Genomic DNA, 26079 nt, shown 5'->3' on the forward strand with positions numbered 1-26079 from the left:
ACCAAACAGACAGTTAGAAAAAGTTTTCGGGCTGGCGGCAAAGATGTTCTGAGGATGGTATGCCTGAATGTCACCTTTATGCCCTATACTGTGCGAGGAGCTTTTGAGTGATGTTTAGCATACCTTAAAGCAACAGTATGCTTTGGTAGACTGGCTGGACGTCGGGCTTCAACAGCAAGGAATCCCATATGTTAAGAATACTGCAGTGGTGAGCGTAAGGATATCAAGTGAGACTTGATATCTCTCATATGTTTGTGATGTCTGTCTGCCTAACTGAGTTATTTCATATTGATTAGAACAAGTGAGACTTGACGTCTCTCATATGTTTGTGATGTCTGTCTGCCTGAGTTATTTCATATTGATTAAAACAAGTGAGACTTGACGTCTCTCATATGTTTGTGATGTCTGTCTGCCTAACTGAGTTATTTAATTTTTGATGCCCCTATTTTTACATATTTGCGTATATGAAGCTGCCCTATCCAAAAGTAATGAGATGTCAGTCTCCCTGCTATGTAGGCCTTGGATACCCACCTTAAGCTTTCTTCAAGACTGCTATAAGTAGATAAGCATAAAAGAGACAGCTAGCCATCTGCATGACAAAAGAACGGTGCATCCAAATTTAACTGTGTAAACATAAAGCTTCATATCTTCTCATTTATGTACAATTCATTTCCAAATGAAACCCTTATAAGTACAAAGACATTGATCCAAAAAGTCAAAACATAAAATACTGGGTGGAAAAAAAAAAAAAAAAAAAAGCAGAACTCGCTGGGGGAAAGTCCCACTGTACTCCTAGCCCCACCCCTTGCTAATTATACATACTAACTCTGAGATCACTCTACAGTGGGAAAAGGGCAAATTCTGCAATCCCCATTGTGTGTAATCTTACAGAAGTTTAACACCAGCTGATACAGTCAAATGTTTTCAATCACTGTTGACTGAAAAACATTCATATTATGAACTCAGTTTTATGGGGTGTTTCCCCTTCCTCGTCCTTCGTCTTACTCATTAGTGTGTACTTAAATGCCATGTGTCACTGCTGATGTCACTGGCCCTTGAAATCCAAAATAACTTGATATGTTTACTGCATTACAGTATCTCTGCTATCCTGTATGCTGTACAAAAGAATGGTCATTACGTTATCCTGAATACCCAAACTTTGTATTCCCAGCTGGATATACCTCCTATTGCCTCCCATAGGTTGTTGAAATTACTAGTTGCTATGGATATAGGTTCAAAGGTTCATAATCTGTTCATCTTCACTGCACATAGTCTTGCCCGCCATCTGCTTTACCTATATCTTGATGAAGGGCGCTCACATCCCCCCATATAATGCCACTGGGCCTTTGATTTCTTGGGCCACTTGGGGGGGCACAAAGTGCACGTGCCAAAAGTTTGTGACAACAGGCTTGTGTATGGTATGAGGCAGGAATCTGGTAGTTAAGTACTGACTGGCAAAACAATATGCTCTGGTATTTCTTATACATCCAGTGGGCAGTGTTGGCAGGAGAAGGCATAAATAGCTCTGACACATTAACTTGTTACTACTGTCTTGCTCTTTCTACAGCTGGAATTCATGATTTCTTTATTAGTGAGCAAACGTTATTTATCAAAAAGTCAAAGTGGTGTTTTATTTACATAAATATACTATATACAGTTATCAATGCATTTACAGCATGCACTTTAAATATTTCTTACATTTTTACATGTGAACTCTCCATTTAAATAGAGTAATTAACCTCCCATTTTTTCGCCACAACCACAGCTTAATTTTATTTTACTTCTACTCACTAATGATTTTGATATTGTCCAAATCAGAATTTAATTATTCTTTTTTGCTTTTACACAACCTGGCGGCATGTATTTACGTTACCACAGCCTTAGCTTGCTCTTATAGATCCCACTGCCATTTCCTGATCTGGCACCTCTCAGCTCTAAGATGAAGACCTAAACCATTTTTTTTACATATTATGTCAGACAGGAAGTGCTCTGGCCCTTAATGCACTTAGGCACTATCAGCATTCATTTCTGAATGCCAGTAGTTCACTACTGGCCAATTGGCATCTCCCAATTGTACACCCTAAACCTTGTTCCTGGGGTGGCTGTCCCCTTCACCCCACCCTGGCTACATCTCTTTAAGTTAGGTGTGGAGCATATCTAAAATAATGTGCAATTAAAAATGCGTTTTAGATTCTCTGGTATACAGGAAAAAAAGGACACACGGTTAAGACCACCAGAACTATCAACTGTTTATATTTAATATGAAGTACTAACCTCATTTTTTAGTTTTTTAAATGTGTGTGAATATTAGGGACACTAGCAATTTCTCTATTTAACAGTGTAACTCTACTTTAACTGTAATTACTTTAATGTAATTGGTAGCAAAATTGCCTTTGTTTAATCATTTGATACTACAATATTAGCAAAAGATGAGTGATTTTTTACAATTTGTGTGTGCCATTCTAATGGGATCCAATACTTGTTAACTTGGGAGGACATGGTTCATAGGCCACATTACTTTACCAATGATGGTTTGCATCCGTACCATCTCAGCTTTCAGATAACTGGCTAAAACGTTATCTACCCCCACAGTGCCTTTTTAAGCAATGCCAGATCGACAATCCTACTGAAGGTGCTATTGCTCAATGCCAGTAGTCTAAATAAAAAAGTAAATCTCTCTAAGTCCCCCGCATGCAGGAGAATATGGACATCTTCGCAGTTACTGATATGTGGTTTAGAACAGCAAGGAGTACTCAGTGCCTTCCACACTTTTAGACCAGTTGCTGCACAGACAAGGGCTAAAGGTGAGGGTGTCTTGAAATACATAAATAACAAGCCTATCTGTAGGTTGGGCAAATAGAATTATGTGCTGGAATTCCTCCGCCTGCAGATCACCATAGACAAAATCCCGTACCATATCCTAGCCAGCTATAGGTCACCCTCCATGTCCTAAGAAGCTCACAACGCATACTCAGACTACTGGAGATGCTTACCATCCAACCAAAACCCTAATTAATGGGAGAATTTAATTACTCCTCTTCTTCTTTCAGCTTTTCCTGGTTAGGGGTCACCACAGCGGAACACCTGTCCGCTCATGATTGGCAGTAGAGTTTTACGGTGTCGAGTTGCCAGCCCGGCACCCATCCTTTAACAGAAGGCACAGACTCACACCTAGGGACAATTTAGAGTGTCCAATCCACCTACAGCATATCTTTCGGATGTGGGAGGAAACCGGAGCACCCGGAGAAAACCCACGTGACCACAGGGAGGACATGCAGACTCCGTACAGAAGGCACCCCAGCCGAGGATCGAACAGGAGAATGCTCTTGCTGTGAGGCGGCAACACTAACCACTGCACCACGTGGTCCCCAATTTAATTACTCCTCTATAGACTAGAAATTCCACACAGCCTCAAATCTACAAGCACAGAGATGCCTGGATTCTGTAAATACAAACACCCTTGACCAAATAGTGAAAACACTAACTACAGATCCCAACATACTGCACATTGTACTCACAAGTATGGGAGAATGCTGCAGCCCTTACAAATGTCTTGTCCTGCCTGGTAAGGTCCAGCCATAAGGCTGTTTCCTTTCATTAACTGATGATTTGTCAAAATTCAGTGCCCCTCCAAATACAAAGAACACAGAAGCCTACACTGAATTGCTATCAGAAACTGTGCTACCATGTTAGTGGCTGAATAGAGAGTTCTGTACCTACCAGATGTAAGCCCAGAATTAACCCATAAACTGCTGTGGATGCATCTCAAATTAAGTAGGATATATATATATATAACAAAAGGAAATACAATATGTCAAAAATGAAGAAGGGTAATTCCCATAAAGATAAAAAAAGTCTCTCAAACTAAAGAGGCAACTTAGAAGGCTAATTAGGTCAAAGAAAGCCAAATTTGAGGTGAAGATAGTCTCCCAGGTGAAAGATAAACATAAGGTCTTCTCCAGCTATATCTGAAAGCACACAGCAATGTGCTGAATCGGTGTTTAATGGTGCCACATTCACCAAGGCTGGTGATGTAACTAACCTGTTAGTGGACAGATTCAGTTCCAATTTTATCCTCATCTCACCCTAACCATTCCCCATAAAATACCAGTAAACATAATCCCTCCCAACTGTAACTAGGAAACATGCACTGGCTGCACTCAGTAAGGCCAAGAGCACAGCCTCAATGGACCCTGATAACATCCCAAAAATGCCTCCTACTGAACAGTCTAAAATATATCTTATTAGAACCCCTGAAACCACTGTTTAACTATAATCTTAAAACAGGCTTTGTACCATGAGAATGACAGACTGCAATGTGTTGTCCCACCATTGGCCCGTAATTAAGGAGCCTCAATCCTTACCACTGGCAACAGTAAGGGACATACACAATGGGAGGATGACAAGTACACACACAATAAAATGCAATTTCGCTTAAGAGCACACAGAGATCACAATCAGTCTGGGGCCGGTTTCACCCTCTTTCTCCAGATCCCCAATAAGACTCCCCACTGGCACAGCTATATTGTTGAGATCTCAGCTGAGTGGCCAAGTCAAGACCTCTTGCACCCTCTCTGTCCAACCAATGCTTCATGCCTTTGCCCAAGTAGCTGACGCAAACACGCTTTGAGGTTTGATTTATACACATGCACATGCTCATATATATATATATATATATATATATATATATATATATATACACACACACACACACACACACACACACACACACACACACACACACACACACACACACACACACACACACACCCCTGGGAAAGACTGGAACATGTTTAGTAGTTATGTCCCCTTCTGCCCAGACTATAAGGTAGTTTTGCCTGCCACCAGTCACTCTTTAGTATCTACTTTAAGGCCCTTAACAAAGGGTGTCCAATCCTTCTGTGTAATGTTACTATTAATCTAAATGGTAGTTTGACCAAGAGCAAGGCTATTAGGAATGGCCTACACAGTGTCACCAAATAAATATGCAAGTGCTGTCAAAACTTAAATATGCCTCACAAAATATCAGTCACAAAGATAGGCTTAAATATATTTAATAATAAATAATAAAAGAACAAGAAAATACTCAGTAAATAATCACAGTATCTTCAGAGTTCAAAATCACAGGAAATATTTAGAACAACATTGCAGGACAGTCTGAGATAAATACAGAAAACATCTAAGCTATACTTCATTATATACCTAACTGTGTCTAAGATAAATTACTGTGTCTTAGTTAACTTACTTACATAGCCAGGTAAGACAGATGTGGTGAGTGAGTCTTTCCAGCTGATGCTGTCAGGTCAAAGACAAAATACAAAATGCCCTGTCTCTCTTTCGGAGACTTCTTAAATTAATATTAAATATTACTGCTGGATTAGCTTGCAGGATGACATCACTTCTTGTCATCTGACTTTAGTTCCCAAGCTAAACCCCCATTGCTAGAACCTGACAGCATTTAGCACCTCCCTGTGAAAAATACATAGCCCTCAGATCTTTGTAGCTGTTGGAAGACATAAAACAATAAAACACAATACAATGCAGAAGGCGCCCTAGTTTTAGACATCCTGTCTCCTTCCTGCATTGAAACCATCTTTTATGGCTCAGTTATAAAATAATTTAATTTTAACCATTTTTCTGAAGTTTTGCTGGTTAACCTTTTTTGCTCCAGTTTCCACTGTTAAACTATATACATTTACAATAGTATATACACATTCTATTCTTTTCCAGTAGGACACACTGTCAATACATCTTTAAGCTCAGTACGTTACAAACACTTTCAGTACACACTTCTGTGCCAGTAGTTTGATATACAGACAACATACAGTTCTAATACATTTGGAACACAAACATATGAATCATGTTGACATTCATGAATAACATATGATTTTTTACAAAATTCCAGCTAGCTGTGCTGGCAGTACCTCCTTTTGTCACATGCAATATCATCCCCCTTCATAAAATACAGTAAATCACAGACCCATTAGTCTGACTAGTCTTATTTGCAAAGCTATGGACTTCTTTGTAAAGTAGGGTTACCACCTGTCCCACTTTGTGAGGGACAGTCCCTCTTTGGGCAATTGTGCCCTGCAAAAAAAAATTGAAAAAATGGCAAATGTCCTGAGATTTTAGGACAAAAATATTTTCTATATTTTATGTAATAGTTGCATAAAACAGTTATTCTGTATCTGAAACACCTAAATGTTATAAGAAACAGAATAAGCAGCTAAAATGCTACAAGAATAAGCCTTTATTTAGGCAAAAAAATGAAGTTCTGTCCCATGTACTGGTCGTGGGTATGTTTCACCGTGCAAAAGCTGACATTTTTACCAAAAATTTCCCACTTTGGGCATTTGAAAAGGTGGCAACCCTATTGTAAAGGTCATTAAGGCAATGGATGAGGAGAAAGCAGTGCATACTACCCACCTAGATCTGGCTAATGCTTTTGATAGAATACCACTCAGGTATTGTCAGCAAACTTATGGAACTTGGCATAACCCCCTTTATAACATGCTGGATAGGTAGTTGTCTCACTGATAGGACCCAAGAAATTAAAATCAGTGAGGCCACCTCCACAAGGAGGAAAGTCCCCAGTGAAGTCCTTCAGGGCTCTGTACTCAGCCCACTCCTATTTGGCATCTACGTCTTGGAGATCAAAGCCAGTTTTAGAGGCCTCTGATCACCTCAAAGCTCTGTCTGTTTACTCTGTATTGTACAGAGTAATTAGAGGTGACCTTTGCCTGTCATACAAGCCATCCCTGGACCCTGTTTTGATGAACCTTTTGCACATCCACAGAACAAATAGCATCAGAACTACTGGATCAAAAGATGTAAGTTCTGCTTATGCCATAAATAGAGCATGTTGCGAGACAGATATGTTTCTCGGAGAATTCCCATTCTCTGGAACAGACTTGCCATCCATAAGAAGCAGTGTTCCTCCCTAACTCTGTGTAAGTACAACTTAGACCAAGGGATGGGTAATCAAAAATTCACCCCTGGTATACCACCTGTGTCAGAGATGGACAGAGGCAATCAGTAAGTCACCCCTATAAAAGTCAAATTTGGAAATTAAATTTGGGTTGCATGGCTAGGCTTATAAGGGCCCTAGTGTTCGACATCCAAGTATAAACCTATAAACCTGATGCTTTAAAATACTCAGCATATTCTCCTAGTCTTAATATATTTATTTTAAAATCATTCAAAAATTGACAAGCAACCTTGTAAGTAATATTTCTGAAATAACTATGCCACTCTGAAGGTTGTTAGAGCAATTGAACAATAATAAAGATTTTAAATGTTTAAGAAACTAACTACAGATGCCCCCACATTAAAATAGTGTGATGTGATTAAGCATGGTGATGCAAGTCACAATAACAAATAAGCTATTATCCTATATAAAAATGAACCAGATATTCAAGGGGCTGTCCAAATGTTGATATCTGTAAGTGTCAGAATAATAATTTCAAGGCAACTGAGAAAACAAACATTTGAAAAAGATACACAATTCACAGATAGTAAAACTCAAAGAACAATAGATGTAGTGTTTTGACTAGGAATATCAAATTCTCTAAAACAAGTGATACAGAATTGTACCATTTGCTGTGCATATCAGAAGAGTAGATAAAAAGAAGAGACACTAATATTTGGGTGGCACAGCAAAAAGTTCCCCTGGTTCAATTCTCAGCTAGGGTGCCTTTTGTGCAGAGTCGAGTTTCCTCACACATTCCAAAGACATGCAGTAGGTGGATTGAACACTAAAGTTGCCATAGGATTGAGTGTGCATGCAAGTACATTGTGTAGAAGATCTACCGATGCAGGGCTAGCCACCCAATGGTGGAAATCTTTGCTCTAGATGACTGTCACTGGTGTAGTGATATCCTGACCCCATGTGCAAAAAAATAAGAAAAAAGGAGTTATGGATGGAAGGATGGACTAGTATCTTTTCCAAATTGTCCATGGGAGTAGTGTGGATATACATTTTTCCAGTTCAAAGAAGTCATATTATCTCACCTGTGCAGATTATGCAAATTATTATGTCAGGCTTCTCTTTATAATTAATCTGACAAGTGCAGTTGTGGTCAATGCATTGAAATCATTACTTGCCCCCCTGCCCTCTTTACTTGTGTACAAAACCCACCCCTGCCAATAAACCTACACATTGTTACCATAAACCCTTTCCCTAACAGTACCATTATTCAGAAGATACTCATCCTGAGTTTTGTAGCTAAAGTAGTGCTTTATTTTAATGTTGTATCCATGTAGGTATTTAGAAGCCCATTTTGTCAATGTACTGCATCAAATTCAGTGATAGTGTGTCCATACATGGAAGTTGCTGACTCTGTTTTTGTTTGAAATAAATTTATAGACTTTAATTTATAGCTGAATACACTGTCACTGTTTAGGTTGAATTTCTCCATATCTTTTGGGTTTCTAATACCATGACAGGAATGGACCCCATTCCTAAGTCAAAGTATAATTAAAGTTTGTGAAAGTGGTATTGTTTCAACAAAAGTGCTCTTTGCACCATGTATTGGTCGCATATCTAAACATGACTGTAAATTATTCTTTTATGAGTCCCATTACTCCCACTACTACTGTTGGAGCTGTCTGGGTGTCCTTATTCCACATTACCCTCATTTCTGCCTGTAAATCCTGACATTTTATGACTTTGTGTGGGTGCAGTAATTTCCATGATCAGTATTACTTCTATTTTCATTTCATGAACTACTATACTGGGTTTTCTGACATTCATTTTAATGCTGTTGGTAATGGGTGATCCCATGTGATATAAACTTCATTTTCTATAATGCTTTGTGCCTCATGTTTCCTGTGTTTTTCAGCTACTTCAATATTACAATGTTTCATAATCCCCAGAGCGACAGTCTTGCCGCATTAATATGCCTTTCAGTATACAATCCTTCTGCCATTAGTGTATCACACCCAGCAACAAGATGTGCAACTGTTTCCAGTCCTGTTAAAGAGAACCTGCATTTGTCTGTTTCTCCCACATGTTCAGTGGACTTTGTAAACCAACATATATGTAGTCCATTATCCTGGGCCGCTAATATTAACCTTTCATCTTGTAGTTTAATTCTCATTAACCATTCCAGCATCAGATCCAGATCTACATGAAGTTGTTCCAGGAGTTTTCTGTACTTGCAACTATATTTATGCCTTTTACACATTTCTTGGCTTCTCATCTGATCCTTCTCCTTTTATTCTTTCTTTTGATTTTTAGCACATTCAGTTGCTGCCTGATTTTTGTCTGTTTCTCATTTGGTTTCCATTCCTGCTTGACCCAGATGTGCTTCTGCTAAACTAAGCAGGGAAGCCATCTTAGATTTGTTCTCTTAACGTTTCAAAACTTTCACTATGTTTTGGATTTTATGAGACCAGCAGGTATGTATGCAGTCCTACAATTGCAGAACTAGGCATGTAGTCAGTTACAAGGAGAACCATACCTCCTTCAGAACGAGGAATATATAATCTTGGTATACACTGATTTTTATATATCATTTGATAAGTGTGAACCATTTTTCTTGTTTGTCTGTCCAACTGTTCCATTACATTTTGGGGCCAGTCAATCACCTCAAAACTGTAAGTTAGAACAGGAAGATCCCATTGGTTTATAGCTTGGACTTTGTTCCCAGATGTCAGGCTTCTTTTCAGTATTAATTTTAGTCTTCTAAAATATTCTTTACTGAGTTTGTTTGCCTTTGTTCATGTTTTATTGTCAATCCTTCATCAGTTTCCAAATATGTGTATACTCCTGTCTTCTCAAGTTCCATTATATCATATTCCTGTGTTGTACTGATATTTTCTTGGTTTTGCAGATTTCCTGCTTTAAATGTTGCCTTTGCACATTATCAAGACCAAATGACATTCTTCTATCAACTGAGAAAGTTTTGACCACAAGTCCAATGAGAAAAAGGGATTAGCTCGCAGACAAAATTGGTGTATCCAGAAAAATCCAAAGCAAAGGCAAAAATGGTAAAACCAACACCACGATGCAGATAAAAACCAATAAAACTTTATTATTCAAACGACATTAGTACTTAGACTTTCACCATAAGGCTTCATCAGGCAAGTGGAGTCACACCACCATTAATGTATTTAAATACACATTCATTAAAATCATGTGACATGAAAATGAAACCTTTTCCGTTTTGACCACTTCAAGTTGTGCTTTCAGCTCCTCATCTCATGAACTATACAGTTCTAAATCATCTACTAAAAGAAGATGAGAAGTATTTACACTGTGTTGTCTGGGAGCCAAATTGTAACCATGACCTAGTCTGTTAAGTTGACAGCTTAATGAGTTAAGGGCAACTCAAAACAGCAGTGGTGACAGTCACATTGGAATATCCCCTTTAGAATTTTTTCCCCTGGGCTGATAATTCTTCATGTATCATGGCTTTGCCACTATTTCATGGTCACTTTAATGTAATTAATCATTGTAGGGTGCATCTTATACATCTGTAAGCACTCCTTTATCCATGAATGTGGGATGCTGTCAAATGCTTTTTTGTGATCTATCATAGCCATCCTTAATTTTCCCCTTTTTACAATTCTCCGTTATGACTTTATTTTACAACAAATGATCCCATCTTCTGTATGACTTTCTTTGGTTATCCTTTTGCTCTGTTGTCATGACTGAGTTTTAATCTAAATGGCTGTAAAGTCTGTCAGCATCATTTTCAGTATATAGTTTGTACATCATTGCATGACAAGTTGTTAGTCTATAACTTTTAGGATAGCTTGCAGGTTTGCTGTTAAGTATCGTTTTGGATTTTCTACACTAAATCCTTCACTTCACAGGTACTCCAAAAGTTTGGTTTCTATTTCTTTAACTTCTCCATTACTTATCCTCTTTTCTATTTTCCCCTTGTTTTCTAATTTTTTTGTGTTGTAAAATTTTTCCATATCTAAATGCATTTGCCTGTATTTCTCTTCAAATATCTTTGGTGCTGCTCTTTTTCTATTGGTTAGTTTTGTTTTCTCCTTTGCATAATATTAAATCTGTTTTCTTCCCCATTTCCATATTTCCTCTTCAGATGTCTCCCACTTCAACTATTTCTCCTTACTTTAGGGATTCATTGTTCCATCATGCTGTGACATAACCTGTATTACACTTTGTACACTAAATCCTTCACTTCAGTTATTCCGTAACTTCAACTTCTGTTTGCTTAACTTCTAAGTTACTGATCTTCTGTTCTGTGTTCCCCCTTTGTAATCTTATTTTTTGTATTGTGAAATTTGCCATATTTGGGTGCTTTTGCCTATAATTCTCTTCAAATATCTTTGGAGCTGCTTTTTTGTATTGAATAGTTTGTCTTTCTCCTTTGCATGAATATTACACCAGCCTTGGTGGTGCAGCAGTTAGCATTGTCGCCTCACAGCAAGAGGTTCTCCCGTGCGATTCTCTGCTGGTGCGCCTTCTGTGTGGAGTCTGCATGTCCTCCCCAAGGTTGAGTGACATTTAAAGACATGCAGGTAGGTGTGTGCATGAATGGGTATGTCTCCTTTGAAGGCTGGGCATTGGGCTGGCAACTCAGCACGGTAAAAATCCACTGCCAATGATTAGCAGACCGGAGTTCCACTGTGGCGACCCCTAACCGGGAAAAGCCGAAAGAAGACACATTAGATCTCTCTTTCTTTCCCATGTCCATGTTTCTTTTTGTACCTTTCAAAAATCTCTAGGTTTTGCTGTTTATATTTTTTGCACTTCCTCGGTCACATCGTTTTCCAAACAGCCCAATTTTACTTGATCTGTATAATGTTTTTCATGAATCTGTTGTATTAATAAATACATATTTGCATTTGAAGCTTTTAACAACTTTTCTTGTGCGTTTTTCTTTACTCTAACTTCTCTCTTCATATTTTTGAATATCTTCAATCTGGAAATACTGGGCTTATTGCATAGTAGTAAACATACATAATTTTTCTTACCGTCAGTAGTGAACTCTATTGTCTTTATGGCTCTTTTTTGGCCTATCAATTTTGTGGACTACTGCTTCCTTCTGCAACAGAAAGCCATCCTGCCCATGAGTCTGGCCTGGCCCCATTGTATGAATGTTTCTGTGTCTTGAGGATTCTACAGTGTCATTTTTTTCCAGTCCTGGCATCAGTGCATCTACCAGGACTGGGCACTTTTTTATTTTGGCACATGTGCACTCAGCTGTTTTTATTTTGGCACTTGTGCACTCAGTTGTCTTGTTTATTTTGGCACTTGTGCACTCAGCTGTCTTGTTTATTTTGGCACTTGTGCACTCAGCTATCTTGTTTATTTTGGCACTTGTGCACTCAGCTATCTTGTTTATTTTGGCACTTGTGCACTCAGCTGTCTTGGTTTTTTTGGCACTTGTGCACTCAGCTGTCTTGTTTATTTTGACACTTGTGCACTCAGCTGTCTTGTTTATTTTGGCACTTGTGCACTCAGTTGTCTTGTTTATTTTGGCACTTGTGCACTCAGTTATCTTGTTTATTTTGGCACTTGTGCACTCAGCTATCTTGGTTTTTTTTGGCACTTGTGCACTCAGCTGTCTTGTTTTTTTTGGGCACTTGTGCACTCAGCTTTCTTGTTTATTTTGGCACTTGTGCACTCAGCTGTCTTGTTTATTTTGGCACTTGTGCACTCAGCTGTCTTGTTTATTTTGGCACTTGTGCACTCAGCTGTCTTGTTTTTTTGGCACTTGTGCACTCAGCTGTCTTGTTTATTTTGACACTTGTGCACTCAGCTGTCTTGTTTATTTTGGAACTTGTGCACTAAGTTGTCTTGTTTATTTTGGCACTTGTGCACTCAGTTATCTTGTTTATTTTGGCACTTGTGCACTCAGCTATCTTGGTTTTTTTTTGGCACTTGTGCACTCAGCTGTCTTGTTTTTTTGGGGCACTTGTGCACTCAGCTTTCTTGTTTATTTTGGCACTTGTGCACTCAGCTGTCTTGTTTATTTTGGCACTTGTGCACTCAGCTGTCTTGTTTATTTTGGCACTTGTGCACTCAGCTGTTTTGTTTATTTTGGCACTTGCGCACTCAGCTGTCTTGTTTATTTTTTAATCTGCTTATGTCCATGATATATGCTATATAAAATACAGTTTTATATCTGTGCCATGTTTATGAGGTTTTGTAGAAACAGGCTCCATCATGTGAATGTACTCACCAAGACCTGAGGATAAATTCAGTTCCAGCAATACTACTCAACTTTGCTTGCTGATTTATCATCTCTCCATTTGGACCCCCTCTCCATTCAAACCTCGAATTTAGTATGTAAATGCAGCAATGATGTTACAGATGGAATCAGATAAGCTTCATTGTATCAGTTCTATATTAACAAAGTGCAGAAGTGTTAGTTTGTAATAGAGCAAAGCATGGTCATATGTATTGTTTTATGTAGCCTTTAAAAAATAACAGAATATCATTAGTCTGTCGGGTTTGCACAGGTAGCAAAGGCTCTACGTTATTCATTTCATTCTGTAGCTCTGAGCCTGATTTTTAGAAGCTATTCCTGCAAACTGTGCACGTCTGAGCAGGTAAGTTAACAGTGCTATGGTTCCAGGTAGCTACTGGAAATACATGTTATGTCCAATGGGCTTCCCTAAATAATATTGATGTATGTAATGATGCAAGTGCGCACGTGCATGCACACACACACACACACTCATCTTCTTTTGGCTGTTCCCATTAGGGGTCGCCACAGTGGATCTTCTCTTTCCATTTCTTCCTGTCCCCCGCATCTTTCTCTGTCACACCAACCACCTGCATGTCCTCTCTCAGCACATCCATAAACCTTATCTTAGGCCTTCCTTTTTTCCTCTTACCTTGCAGCTCCATTCACAGTATCCTTTTCCCAGTATACCCACCATCCCTCCTCAGCACATGTCCAAACCAACACAATCTTGCCTCTCTGGCTTTGTCTCCAAATCGTCCAAATTGAGCTGCCTCCTCCAGTTCTGACTCCTGTCTTTTTGTCAGTGCCACCATCTCCAACCCATATAACGTAGCTGGTCTCACTACCCTCTTGTGGACCTTCCCTTTCACTTGTACTGGTACCAGTCTGTCACAAATCGCTCATGACTTTCTTCTCCACCCTGTCTGCACTCTCTTCTTCACCTCTCTTCCACACACACCATAATTCTGAACTGTTGATCCCAAGTATTTAAACTCATCCACCTTTGTCGTCTCTACTCCCTGCATCCACACCATTCCTCTATCCTCCCTCTCATTCACACACATGTATTCTGTGTTAGTCCTGCTGACCTTTATTCCTCTCCTCTCTAGAGCATATCTGCACCTCTCCAGGGTCTCTTCAACCTGTTCCCTACTCTCACTACAGATCACAATGTCATCTGCAAACATCATAGTCCACGGAGACCTCTGTCTGATCTCGTCTGTCAACCTGTCCATCACCATTGCAAATAAGAAAGGGCTCAGAGCTGATCCTTGATGTAATCCCACCTCCATCTTAAATGCATCCATCACTCCTACCACAGACCTCACCACTGTCACACTACCCTCGTACATATCCTGTACCACTCCTGCATACTTGTCTGCCACTTCCAACATCCTCATACAGTACCACAACTCCTCTCTAGGCACCCTGTCATATGCTTTCTGTAAGTCCATAAAGACATAATGCAACTCCTTCCCTTTTCTATACTTTTCTATCAACACTCTGAGAGCAAACAGCAAACATTGCATCTGTAGTGCTCTTTCCTGGCATGAAACCATATTGCTGCTCACTAATCATCACCTCCCTTCTTAACCTAGCTTCCACTACTCTTTCCCATAACTTCATGCTGTGACTGATCACTTTTTATCCCTCTGTAGTTACTTCAGCTCTGCACATCACCCTTATTCTTAAAAATTGGCACCAAAACACTTCTCCACTCGTCAGGCATCTTCTCACTTTACAAGATTTCATTAAACAATCTGTTAAAAAACTCCACTGCCATCTCTCCTAAACACCTCCATGCTTCCACAGGTATGTCATCTGGACGAACAGCCTTTCCATTCTTCATCCTCTTCATAGCTGTCCTTACTTCCTCCTTGCTAATCCATTGCACTTCCTGATTCACTATCCCCACATCATCCAACCTTCTTTCTGTCTCATTCGCTTCACTCATCAGCCCCTCAAAGTACTCTTTCCATCTGATCAACTCACTCTCTTGCTTGTAAGTAAGTTTCCCTCATTATCCTTTATCACCCTTACCTGCTGCACATCTTTCCCAGCTTGGTCCATCTGTCTAGCCAATCGGTACAGGTCCTTTTCTCCCTCCATAGTGCCCAACCTCTCATACAACTCTCCATACACCTTTTCCTTAGCCTTCGCCACCTCTCTCTACACCATACGCCTCATTTCCTTATACTCCTGTCTGCTTTCTTCATCTGTCTGACAATCCCACTTCTTCTTCACCAACCTCTTTGTCTGTATACTCTCCTGTACTTCCTCATTCCACCACCAGGTCTCCTTGTCCTCCTTCCTCTGTCCAGATGGCACACCAAGCACCTTTCTAGCTGTCTCCCTTACCAACTCTGCAGTAGTTATCCAACTATTCAGTAACTCTTCACTGCCACCCAGTGCCTGTGTTAACTCTTCTCTGAACACCACCTCACAATCACCCTTTTTCAACTTCCACCATTTGATCCTTGGTGCTGCTCTCGCACTCCTCTTATTGATCACCAATGTCATCCTACAAATCACCATCCTATGCTGCCTAACTACACTTTCCCCTGCCACCACTTTACAGTCTCCAATCTCCTTCAGACTGGCCCTCCTGCATAGGATATAATCCACCTGTGTGCATCTTCCTCCACTCTTGTATGTCACCCTATGCTCCTCCCTCTTCTTAAAATATGTATTCACCACAGCCATTCCTTTTTTCAAAAATCCACTACCATCTGACCTTCTGCATTCCTCTCCTTAACAACATACCTACCCATCCCTTCCTCATCCCCTCTGTTCCCTTCACCAACCATGCCCATTGAAATCCACCCCAATCACCAGTCTTTCGCCCTTGGCTACACTCACCACCACTTCATCCAAATCACTCCAAAATGTTTCTTTCTTCTCCATCGCACACCCAACTTGCAGAGCATAGGCACTAACAACATTCATCATCACACCATCAGTCACATACACACACACACACACACACACACACACACACACACACACACACACACACACACACACACACACACACACACACCATAATACATATTCATATATGGGATCCATGCATTTGGTCGAAAAGCTGGCTGAACCAAAATCATTTTGAATATCCATTGAAAACTAATTTCACAGAAATCTTATTTTGAAGAGTCACAATTCATAGAAAACTGCAGAAATTATGTACTGGGCATCTAGAAATATGTGGAAATATATGCAGATTCTTATATGGCCAGTTGCCAAAAATAAGATTGGCATTACCTTTAAACAATCACTGCTGACATGGTTTCTATTTGTACTTTGTTATTGCTTTGCTGTGTGTACCCGTGTCTGTGCTGTGAGAACACAGTCCATTAAAAACGTTTATCATGCTAAGTTGTTTATTCTCTGAAAATGAATTTAGAAACACCTAAAAGTGAAATTATATTGCTAAGTAATGAGTGGTTGCATTTTGGTATTAATAAGTAGACTAAAACATTGCAAATTTTGATTCGAGCTAAGCAATGGCTCAGAATATACCCAACAGAACTTAAGAACGTATGCAGTGAATCATTCACAGCAGTTTTTCATATATTAAATTACACTATATACCATAACTTTGTTTTATGTATTACAAACAACTCCAACAGTTATAAAAAAATGTATTTCTTTTTGTTTGCAGTATGGCATCGTCTTGGATGCTGGCTCATCTCATACCAGCGTATTTGTGTATTCGTGGCCAGGAGAAAAAGAAAATGACACTGGGGTTGTAAAACAGGTCACACATTGTAACGTCAATGGTAAGAAGGAATAACCATTTAAGTATGTGCAGCCATTTCAGGCTGAAAAACATATTGTGATGTTCCTTGAATTATCCTGAATAAATGTTTTAAAACTGAAACAAACATAAAAAAACATATGCTTCATGCAGCTTAAGGTGAAGTAAACTGTAAAACAAAAACAAAAGGCAGTCAAAGCAGCCTTGAAGAAGTTCCTTGGAACCTGGGAAGAAAGTGCGTAGTTCATTATAGGTTTTGCTTTAGTTTTTGCTTGTGTGCTGTGTTTTATTTATTTATTTATTTACTTGCAGTTTGATTATTGGGGAAGTCCACTGCGTCGAATTGACCCATTTTCAGTGCAGGCCCGGGGAGAAAAGCTCCAAGATGCATTATACAATTTAGATACAAATGATAGTTAATATTAAAGATCTTATGTAGAATAGTTACTCATAAAAGCATTCAGTATCATGCATAGTTAACAGATTCATTAAGCTTGAAGGTAGGGATCATACAGTTTCATTTGAGGAAAACGGATATGTGTTAGGTGTGGAAACAGATTACATACAAACCTTTTAAGAAAATGTAAATACGTTTTACATACACACATCAACAGTAGAATGCTATTTACAATATTTACAAGGTTGGGCTGTGTGAGGGTAGCTGTAGGAGGTGAGAGCTTAGAGAGAAGCTATAGAAATTGTTGAGAGCTTAGATAGGCTCACAGGAAGATAACTATGAGAGTTGTAGAGCTTGGGAACCAGAGCAAGAAGCCCCTTGGATTAGGTTGGGTGAAGGCAGGTACATCTCCATTTAGTGGACAGTTTGAATAGTTGGGTTTTGAAGTTTTCTGAGTTTGGTATGGTTATTAGTGTGGAGGGAAGGGAATTCCATTTTTTGCCTAGTGAGAAAGATAGGAGAAGTTGGCCAGCAGGATGTTTAGGTTTATGGATAGTAATTAAGTTCTATTTTTCAGATCTGAGAGCTCTGTTGGGTGTATAAGGGGGAAGGATGTTAGAGCAGGACATTTTGTTGGGTGAAATATGAGTCTATGTGCAGCAGTGAGTTAGAGATAGTCTAGGTAGTTTGGGATTTCAAGCCAATTCAGTGATTGTAAGGTTAGGCAGTGATGGGTGGTATTTTTAGATTTTGTTGTAATAGTTTTCTAGTTTAGAGGTGATAGAGGAGAACAGGTTGGTTAGGAGAGGGGCTCCTTATAATAAGGAAGGAAGAAGATAAGTCGAGGCCAGAGTTTGCCTGGTAGAGTTGGAGAGAAAGTGATTATTCCTATACAGCATACCTAGCTTTTGGTGGGTATTCTTAATATTTTGTTGAATGTGAATATCAAACTTTGTGTTCATCGACAGTAATGCCAAATAGTTTGGCAGAGGGGACTACTTCTATAGGTGAGTTGGTTTGACTATAGACTTTGAAGTTGTTTTTATCATAGGAGAGGGTCTTTGTGGCAGGGAATAGTAGAATCTTTGATTTATTTGCATTGAGAGAGAGGTGGTTTTGGCGCATCCAGTTTTCAGTTGTTGAGAAGGCAGTTTGGGTTTTAGTCAGCAATTCAGAGAGGTTTGAGGAAGAGCAGACTAAGTTTGAATCATCTGTGTATTGAATGATTTTAGCATCAGGAATAGCCGTGTGAAAGTTATTGATGAAGATGTTTAAAAGCATTGGCCCAGGGATGGATCCCTGTGGTACACCAGTTAGGGTAGGTAGGAAGGAAGAGATGGAGTTCTTCCATTTGACTGCCTGTGATCTGTCTGATAGATAGCTGGAGAACCAGGATAAAGCATTATGTGAGAGATTAAGGTTCGAGAGATGACAGAGAAGGTGCTTGTGGGAAATAGTATCAAAGGCTTTAGACAGATCGAGTAAAACAGTAGAAACTAACTGGCCTGAATCTCAGGCTTGATTGACAGTTTCTAGGAAAGAGAGTAGAGTGGTTATTGTGCTATGGCCTGGACGGAAGTCATGCTGGGTAGGAGTGAGAAGATTGTTTTGGGTCAGGAAAGGCATATGTTGGAGGTGGATGCATTTTTTTAGGATTTTGGAGATTGGTGAGAGCAAAGCAATGGGGCGAAAATTTGAGATGCTGGTATTTTTGCCTCCTTTATGAAGAGGAAGAATATAAGCTGAGCACCAGAGTTTGGGAACGTATGATTCTTTTATGGATCGGTTGATAATGATGCTGATTGGGCATGCAATGCCATTAGCAGCACATTTTAGGAAGGAAGAGAGAATATTGTTGGGAGCATTAGAGCAAGGTTTAAGTTTGGACAAAAGTTTTTTTATAAAAGTTGGTGGAGATGGGTTTGAGTTCAAACAGATGAGGTGAGTTAGAACGGGAAGAGTGTAGAGCAGTTGGGTTATTATTGGGAAATGTATTGGTGAGGGTAGTAATAGTGTCTATGAAAAATGAGTTAAATTCAGAGCCTAGTTCGAGATCAGATTTACTTGGGTCAGGAAAAGGATTATTCTTGGAGCCTGGATTGAGGAGCGAGTTTATTGAGTTCCAGAATTTTTGGGATTTTTATTGTTATTGGACTGAAGTTTGATATAGTAGGATTTTTTGTCTTTGCTGATTAGTCGTTTTGCATGGTTACAGAGCTGTTTATATTGGAGCAAGGTATTGTCCAGTTTATTGTTTTGGTAAAGCTTCCATAGTTTGTCTCTGTGGTGCATAATCTGTTTTGTCTCTTTAGATAGCCAAGGAGCAGTTTTAGTTTTTATCCTTTTGTTTCTTAGTGTGGCTAGTGAATTTAAAGTGTTAAGGAAGACGGAGTTGAAGTATTCTATAGCCTTGTCAAGAGGAAGGATGTTTAGAATTTGCCAGTTCATCTGTTTGAAAGTATTTGAGAATGTAGTTGGGTTGAAGCTACTGAGGGTATGAGTTTGAATGTACTGATGCTGGTGTGGAGAGGAACTAGTTGAGCAATGTATGTAGGCTGGGAGGTGGTCACTAAAGGTATCAAGAATTGTGCCAGAATTGGTTATTTTATTTGGATCTGAGACTAGGATCCAATCTATAGTGGATCCGGGAGGGTTTATTTTGTTAGGTCAAGTGATGGAGAGGATTATTTGAGTGAAGTTATAGAGGTTAATGTATAGGGAGGGAGAGGGGCAATTGATTTTATTCCAGTCAATATTCACATCACCAAGGATATGAGTTTCATAGTTAATCTCAGTAGAGGCACATAGGAGAATATTTTCAAGTGTAGAGATATTGTTTCCAGGTGAGATATATAGTGCAATGATGCAGATATTTTTATGTTTATTTAGTTTTAGAATTCCAGCAGTTAGTTCAGTGTTCTAGAATTGGAATTTGGAGGGGAATTAAGGTAAGAAGGTTGGAGTAGACTAGGGCAGTGCCTCCACCTTTTTATTTAGTTGGTCATTTCTGAGACAAGGAAATCCTGGGGGCAGAATCTCAGAGTTGGAGATAATGGGCTTGAGCCAGGTTTAAGAGCTGGCTAAGATATCTGGTTGGTTATGGCTTAACCAAGCTTGAAATTGGTGTGCTTTGTTGTTTAGACTTTGTGCAGTAATTGTAAAGATCTTTAGGGTGTTGAGATAGGAGGAAGAGGGTAAGGGATGAGTGTTAATAAAGGATGTAGGACCAGGGTTAGGATGGATATCACCAGCTTGGACTAGGTTGTTGAAGGAGATATCCTTTAGCCATATTGGTCTGCCAGGCATGAAGTTTGGTAGATTATAGATTGGAGCAGGTGACAGTATCTTGACTTTAGAGGAGAAGAGTTTAGGGTGGAATATGTGCAGAGGGTTGGGCTGAATGAGATAAGAGGAGATAGTGGAAATGGGAGTAAGAGTGAGGGGGAAGGTGGGTTTGTATGGTAGTTGTCTTTGTAGGTGGTATTGGACAAGCATAGGTGGAATAATGAGGCAGCATAGTATAAGGGAAGTAGGAACAGAAAGAGGAGACTGGAGGGTGTGATAACATGAGGAGAGCATGTTGGAGCAAAGAGAGTGTGGTATGAGTGGTTAGGAAAATCGAGAAGGCTATGAAAAAGAAAGGGTTTAAAAAGTGATGGAGGTATTCTAGAGATGTAAGGAAAGAGGAGGGGGCTATAATTATTGGGTGGAGCACAGATTACAGAGTTTAAGAAGGATGGCTGTAGGTGGGAGGAGTAATGAGGGGAGCTGGTATTGGGTAATTAGGCTGAGAGGGTGGGGTAAGATAGGAATAAAGCTAGGAGTACTGGGGGCGGGTGAGATTTGGGGGCAGGGTAGGGGAGTGAGCCCGTAGGGCAAACGGTACGGGAAAGCACACTAGAGGTGAGTATAGCAGAAAAAGTATCAGCAAAGAGCAGTTTAAAGGCTGTAGTTACAAGGTATGAGCTAAATATTTCCAGCCAGAAAAAGAAGGCTGCCTTTACAGAGGGTGGTTATAGATTCATAGATTAGTACTAGGCTAACTGTCCTCGGGGACCATTTTAAGCCTAGCCAATTACCCCCATGTGAGAATCAAACCCTGCACCTTGTGTTTCTAAGGTAAACACCTTAACCATTAAGCCAAACTCCCACCTCCTTTTTTGCAGGGGGGAGAAGATATTTACAGTGTAAGGATATTAACTCATAACCAACTGTTTGTGAAAAAAATAAAACTTGTTGGGATTATAAAGAATATCTAGGATTTATATTGGTAGATGCTGCCACCTAATGGTAGAAGAAGATGGCAAACAGTAGGGATAGTTGGACCAGTCTTAGGTTTAAATATATTCTAGGGTAGTGATAACAGGAGGGGGGTGAGGGCAAACGGTCTGTGGTAGGCTGCTAGAATGCACACATGGGAGGGCAGATTAACTCTATAGATAGTACATCATGTCTACATTTAATTAGTGTTAAGCAACATACATTTACACGATCTTGTTGGGGGGGGGGGTCTTCTCAGTAGAATTTTTCAAAGTACCAGGCAATCTGGCCAATTCAGGGTGTCTTCAGGTGATGGCCGGAGATATTCCTTTTAGTTGTAAGTTGCAAAACATACTTTAACATAGTGCCAGATTCCAAAAGGGTTAGAATAGCATAGCTGAGAGCCAGTTTTATTCAGTAATGCTAACCCAATTCTTATTTACAACTCCCCCCCCAGGAATGATATAACATTGAGGGAGGGGGAGGTACATTCTACACATTATTATACAACACTGAGTTACACAGTGTAATAGAGGCGTAATATGCAAGGAGTGGGAATGCCATTTTGAAACATTCTATGCTAATAAAACCACATTACTTATTTCTGCGAAATAATGAGCTTTGCTAAGGCCTTGGCTGACCCACTGAGTCAACCCAAGTCAACTGGCACTACTGCTCCACCTTTGACAGCACTGGTACTACAGTTATTAAGTCCACCTGCAGTATCAGTGCTATCCTACAGGTGGAGCTCTACACCCATATTGCAGTGCTGCATGGCAACACCATCTATATGACTGACATGAGAATGCATGCATGACAGGTAGAACAAGTATCATGCATGCATTCTTACTGTCCTCAGAATGAGATGGGCATGTAGAGAGGCTTCTTCTCTAGCGTAATCATCACATTTGGTGACTGTAACAGCTTGAGCCTTCTCCAGTAAAATTCAGGGATGTCTTGGATTCCCTTACCACACATGAACACAGTCCACAGCCACCCTCGAAAGCAACTCCCTCATTTAGCTGCACAGCATCACCTGTATGTGAAATCTGCTACTGCAGTCAGTGTGGCATCCCACTGTGTATTGTCTGTAGTACCAATTCTCTCTTACAGGTAGAGCTCTAGTAAACTGCAACTGCCCAATGAATTTATTTTTATTTTTATTTTACATTTGTTGACTGGGCTAGTCTAGCTGGAGATATTTCCATTTTCAGTAGCGGCCCGGGGAGAAAAGCTCCACAGAAGTAAAATACATACAGAAAAACCAGCATACAAAAAATAAGAGAATTAGTAAAAAAGTTTGTAAAAAAAACAAAAAACAAGCAAAGCAATTTAGGGGATTATAATGTTGCATTTTGTAGTTGTGAGCCAAATTCCCCTTTTAAAATCAGGAATATGGCTCTACCAGTCATCATATGGAGTTAGGCATGGGATAAATGTTTGGCCTAGCATGTTACCCACATCAAACATATTTTAGAATCCCATTGGCTATGTCAAGCACCATCTTTCAAAGAAAGAAAGAGAGAGACAAATTTTTGATATACTTTCAGAAATTCACAGCTATGTAGAATATATAGAGATGACCAGTTGCATCTGTTTGCATTTATGACATATATTTAGGAGCCAGGTACACAACTGATTTGCCCCTCACAATACTGTCATTTAAATTTTGCAAAGTTTTCATCCAGTTATGAAAATTAATAGAGTTAAGTTTTTACTGAAAATTAAGATTCTATTCTAAGCTTTTGTTAGTCTATTGTCACGCTTTTCATAGCAAATGTAAATATCCAACACTTAGTGATGAGAGTCCCATATATCGTATCACATTTTACAATGCTTGATGCAAATGCTATTTTTGCAATTAATTTTGATATAAGCACCACTCCTTGAGAATGTTCTCGAAGCTGAAAAGTCCTGACATTACATCAAGAAAGAGTGACTCCACAATGCCCGATTACTTAAATTATGTATAAGCTATTATTTCACATAAGTGAATGAACAAGGGAGTCTTGTATCCTAGTAAGACAGTTTGCCATGTATGCCTTACAGGTGAAATACCCTACACTGAAAACTAGCACATGTAGTGATATATTAGTGAAACCACGATGTACGTAACTGTTTTTCTTAAGAAGTATGCTGTTTTGATTACCCAAAATTATTATTTTGGTGTGTGCAAATCATCGCCAGCACTTTATGCTTACATCATTTTGTGCGTGTGGTTATAAAAAGTCAACAGTGAACTAAAAATCTAAAAAAATGTTATCCGTATTTTATTTGTTAGCCACTTAGAGGTTTAACATCAGGATTATATCCAGAAATGAAATTCCCTGTAGACATAAACATATGAAAAGTATAATGATGCACTTCAACATTTTTCATCACTGCTGGTATCTTTTGAGAAAAGAAAGGAACTATAAACAAACGCTGCCATTGCTAGAGTGAAATTACTAAACATCATGCAGTGCAGAGACATAAAGTCGCAACCAGTTTGAAACAATAATTCAGCTTTGCAGCAGGATTCATTTAATCTAAAAAATGTTACAGGAGAAAGGACACAAGTTTCTGTAGTTAGCATTTCTGTGACTAAAATATTGTGCATTCATTTTTGGCTTGAAGGTCTGGAAAAACATGGAAAAGTAAGTTTAATTTGTGTTTTCCATCTTATCCATTTTGCTGTTCAATGTATTGCATTTTCATCCTTAAAAGCTGTCTGGAGTGTTTAGGTTTGTTCAAAACATGATGCATTTAATGAAACAGATAATTTCCTCAAAGCTCGGGTTTTTAATTTATGTATTTATAAATTTTTTTCTTTACTTTTTATCTGAATAAGTGAATTGGAACATCACAGGCCCTTTTCAGTAGTGCAAAGGCAAAATTAAATCTGCTATATCTGGACAGCTCTGTGTACCCACTAAAACAGTGTGCTTTTTAAGAGTTTAAGGAGGGTAGAGTTAGCTAAAGTAAATTCATGCAGACTCCGGACACCACACACACTCCACACAGACCACAATGGGATGGTCAGGACTGAACCCAAAACACTGGCATTTAAAACCAGTCACACTGCGTTTACTTTTGTTGTGGGCTATTAATTCTAATACATTGGGTATCATACTGATATTAGATTAATTCAAATGTGATTTGCAGAAGAATGCATCTTTGTTGCATAGATAGTCTCGGAGAAAAAGTGTAGCCTTGTGAATTTTGTTGTTTAGCTATGCTACAATAACATGCTATAATAATTTCACTAATTCTTAATTTTCTTTTAGTTTTATTGTTCTAGTATGGTACTGAAATTGTTAACATTTTCTAACCATTATTTTTTGTGTCATTCTATTTTAAATATCTTTGTGTCATAAAATGATCAAAAGACTTTACAGTCACTATGGCAGATACCTACAGCTATGTGAACATTTCACATACAACAACTGCATGCTTTTGTAGTGGTTTCTAGGCTGTAATATCTTAATGTTAGTTAATTAACATATCATCCCCTCATTTTAAATTCCTGAAAAAATGTTTTTAAATTTTGGATTGTTGGAATTCACAGTTCTGAAGTGGTTAGCGTTGCTGCCTTACAGTAATAACTGTTGCAGGTGAGGTCCTTATGAAGAAAGGAGGTACTGCCAGCACATCTAGCTGAAATATTGGAAATAATTATATGTCATTTGTGAATATCAAACTGATTTATACAAGATGCTTGTGTTACAAATGTATTAGAATTGTATGTTGTGTATATCGAACTGATTTGTACAGACATTTGTATTGAAAAGGTGTTTGTAAAGTGTTGTGCTTGAAATGTATCCACAGTGTACCCTACTGGAGAAAACAGAACTATACATGCACTATTGTAACTGTTTAAATGTATATGTTTTTAATAGAGGAAACTGGAAATCAGGAGGTTAACCTCAGTCCAGCAAACTTTAAAATATATCTGAAATTAAATCACTTTGGGCCATAAAGATGCTATCTTACAGGTTTCAATGCAGACAGAGACACAAAGTCTGTACTATGAAGCTTTCTGTATTGTCTTTGGGGTGAACTAATTGCTACTTGGAAGTGTGGTGGTATACAATTGCTTTATGACTTCCAGCACCTGCCACAGATCTGAGCAAAAGCCCTTGTGTGTGTATTTTTGGGTCTATGTCATTTCGTCGAAAATCCATTTTGCCAAAAATTCCTGACATAGGGTCCAAATCACCAGAAATAGTACTGACAGTGCGTATGCCCTTTTCCCCCACTGTAGTGCGATCTCAGAGTGAGACTATTAAAGTAGGGGGGTGTGGGGGGCATAGTCCCCCACCTACTAAGGTTATACGCCCCCCCCACCCCTCTACTTTAATATTCTCACTCCGAGATCGCACTACAGTGGGGGAAAAGGGCATATACACTGTCAGTACTATTTTCGGTGAAATGGATTTTGGGTGATTTGTACCCTATGTCAGGAATTTTCGAAGAAATGACACTGATCCGTATTTTTAAAGGTAGGTGCTAAGTCC

The 26079-nt window shown here is 39.1% G+C and overlaps 1 protein-coding gene across 6 annotated transcripts in view; it reads left to right on the forward strand.

Moving 5' to 3' along the window:
- Positions 1–26079, forward strand: part of ENTPD1 (ectonucleoside triphosphate diphosphohydrolase 1) — a 1310478-nt gene that overhangs the window by 961186 nt on the left and 323213 nt on the right. For all 6 annotated transcript variants that reach the window (XM_044056932.1, XM_044056929.1, XM_044056930.1 and 3 more), the window contains exon 3: positions 16831–16948. In XM_044056932.1, the coding sequence (XP_043912867.1) occupies positions 16831–16948 (118 nt within the window). The remainder of the gene's footprint in view (positions 1–16830; positions 16949–26079) is intronic.

The sequence above is a fragment of the Protopterus annectens genome, chromosome 14.part0 (assembly GCF_019279795.1).
Source record: "Protopterus annectens isolate FY-2018-M chromosome 14.part0, PAN1.0, whole genome shotgun sequence".
NCBI lineage: Eukaryota > Metazoa > Chordata > Ceratodontiformes > Protopteridae > Protopterus > Protopterus annectens.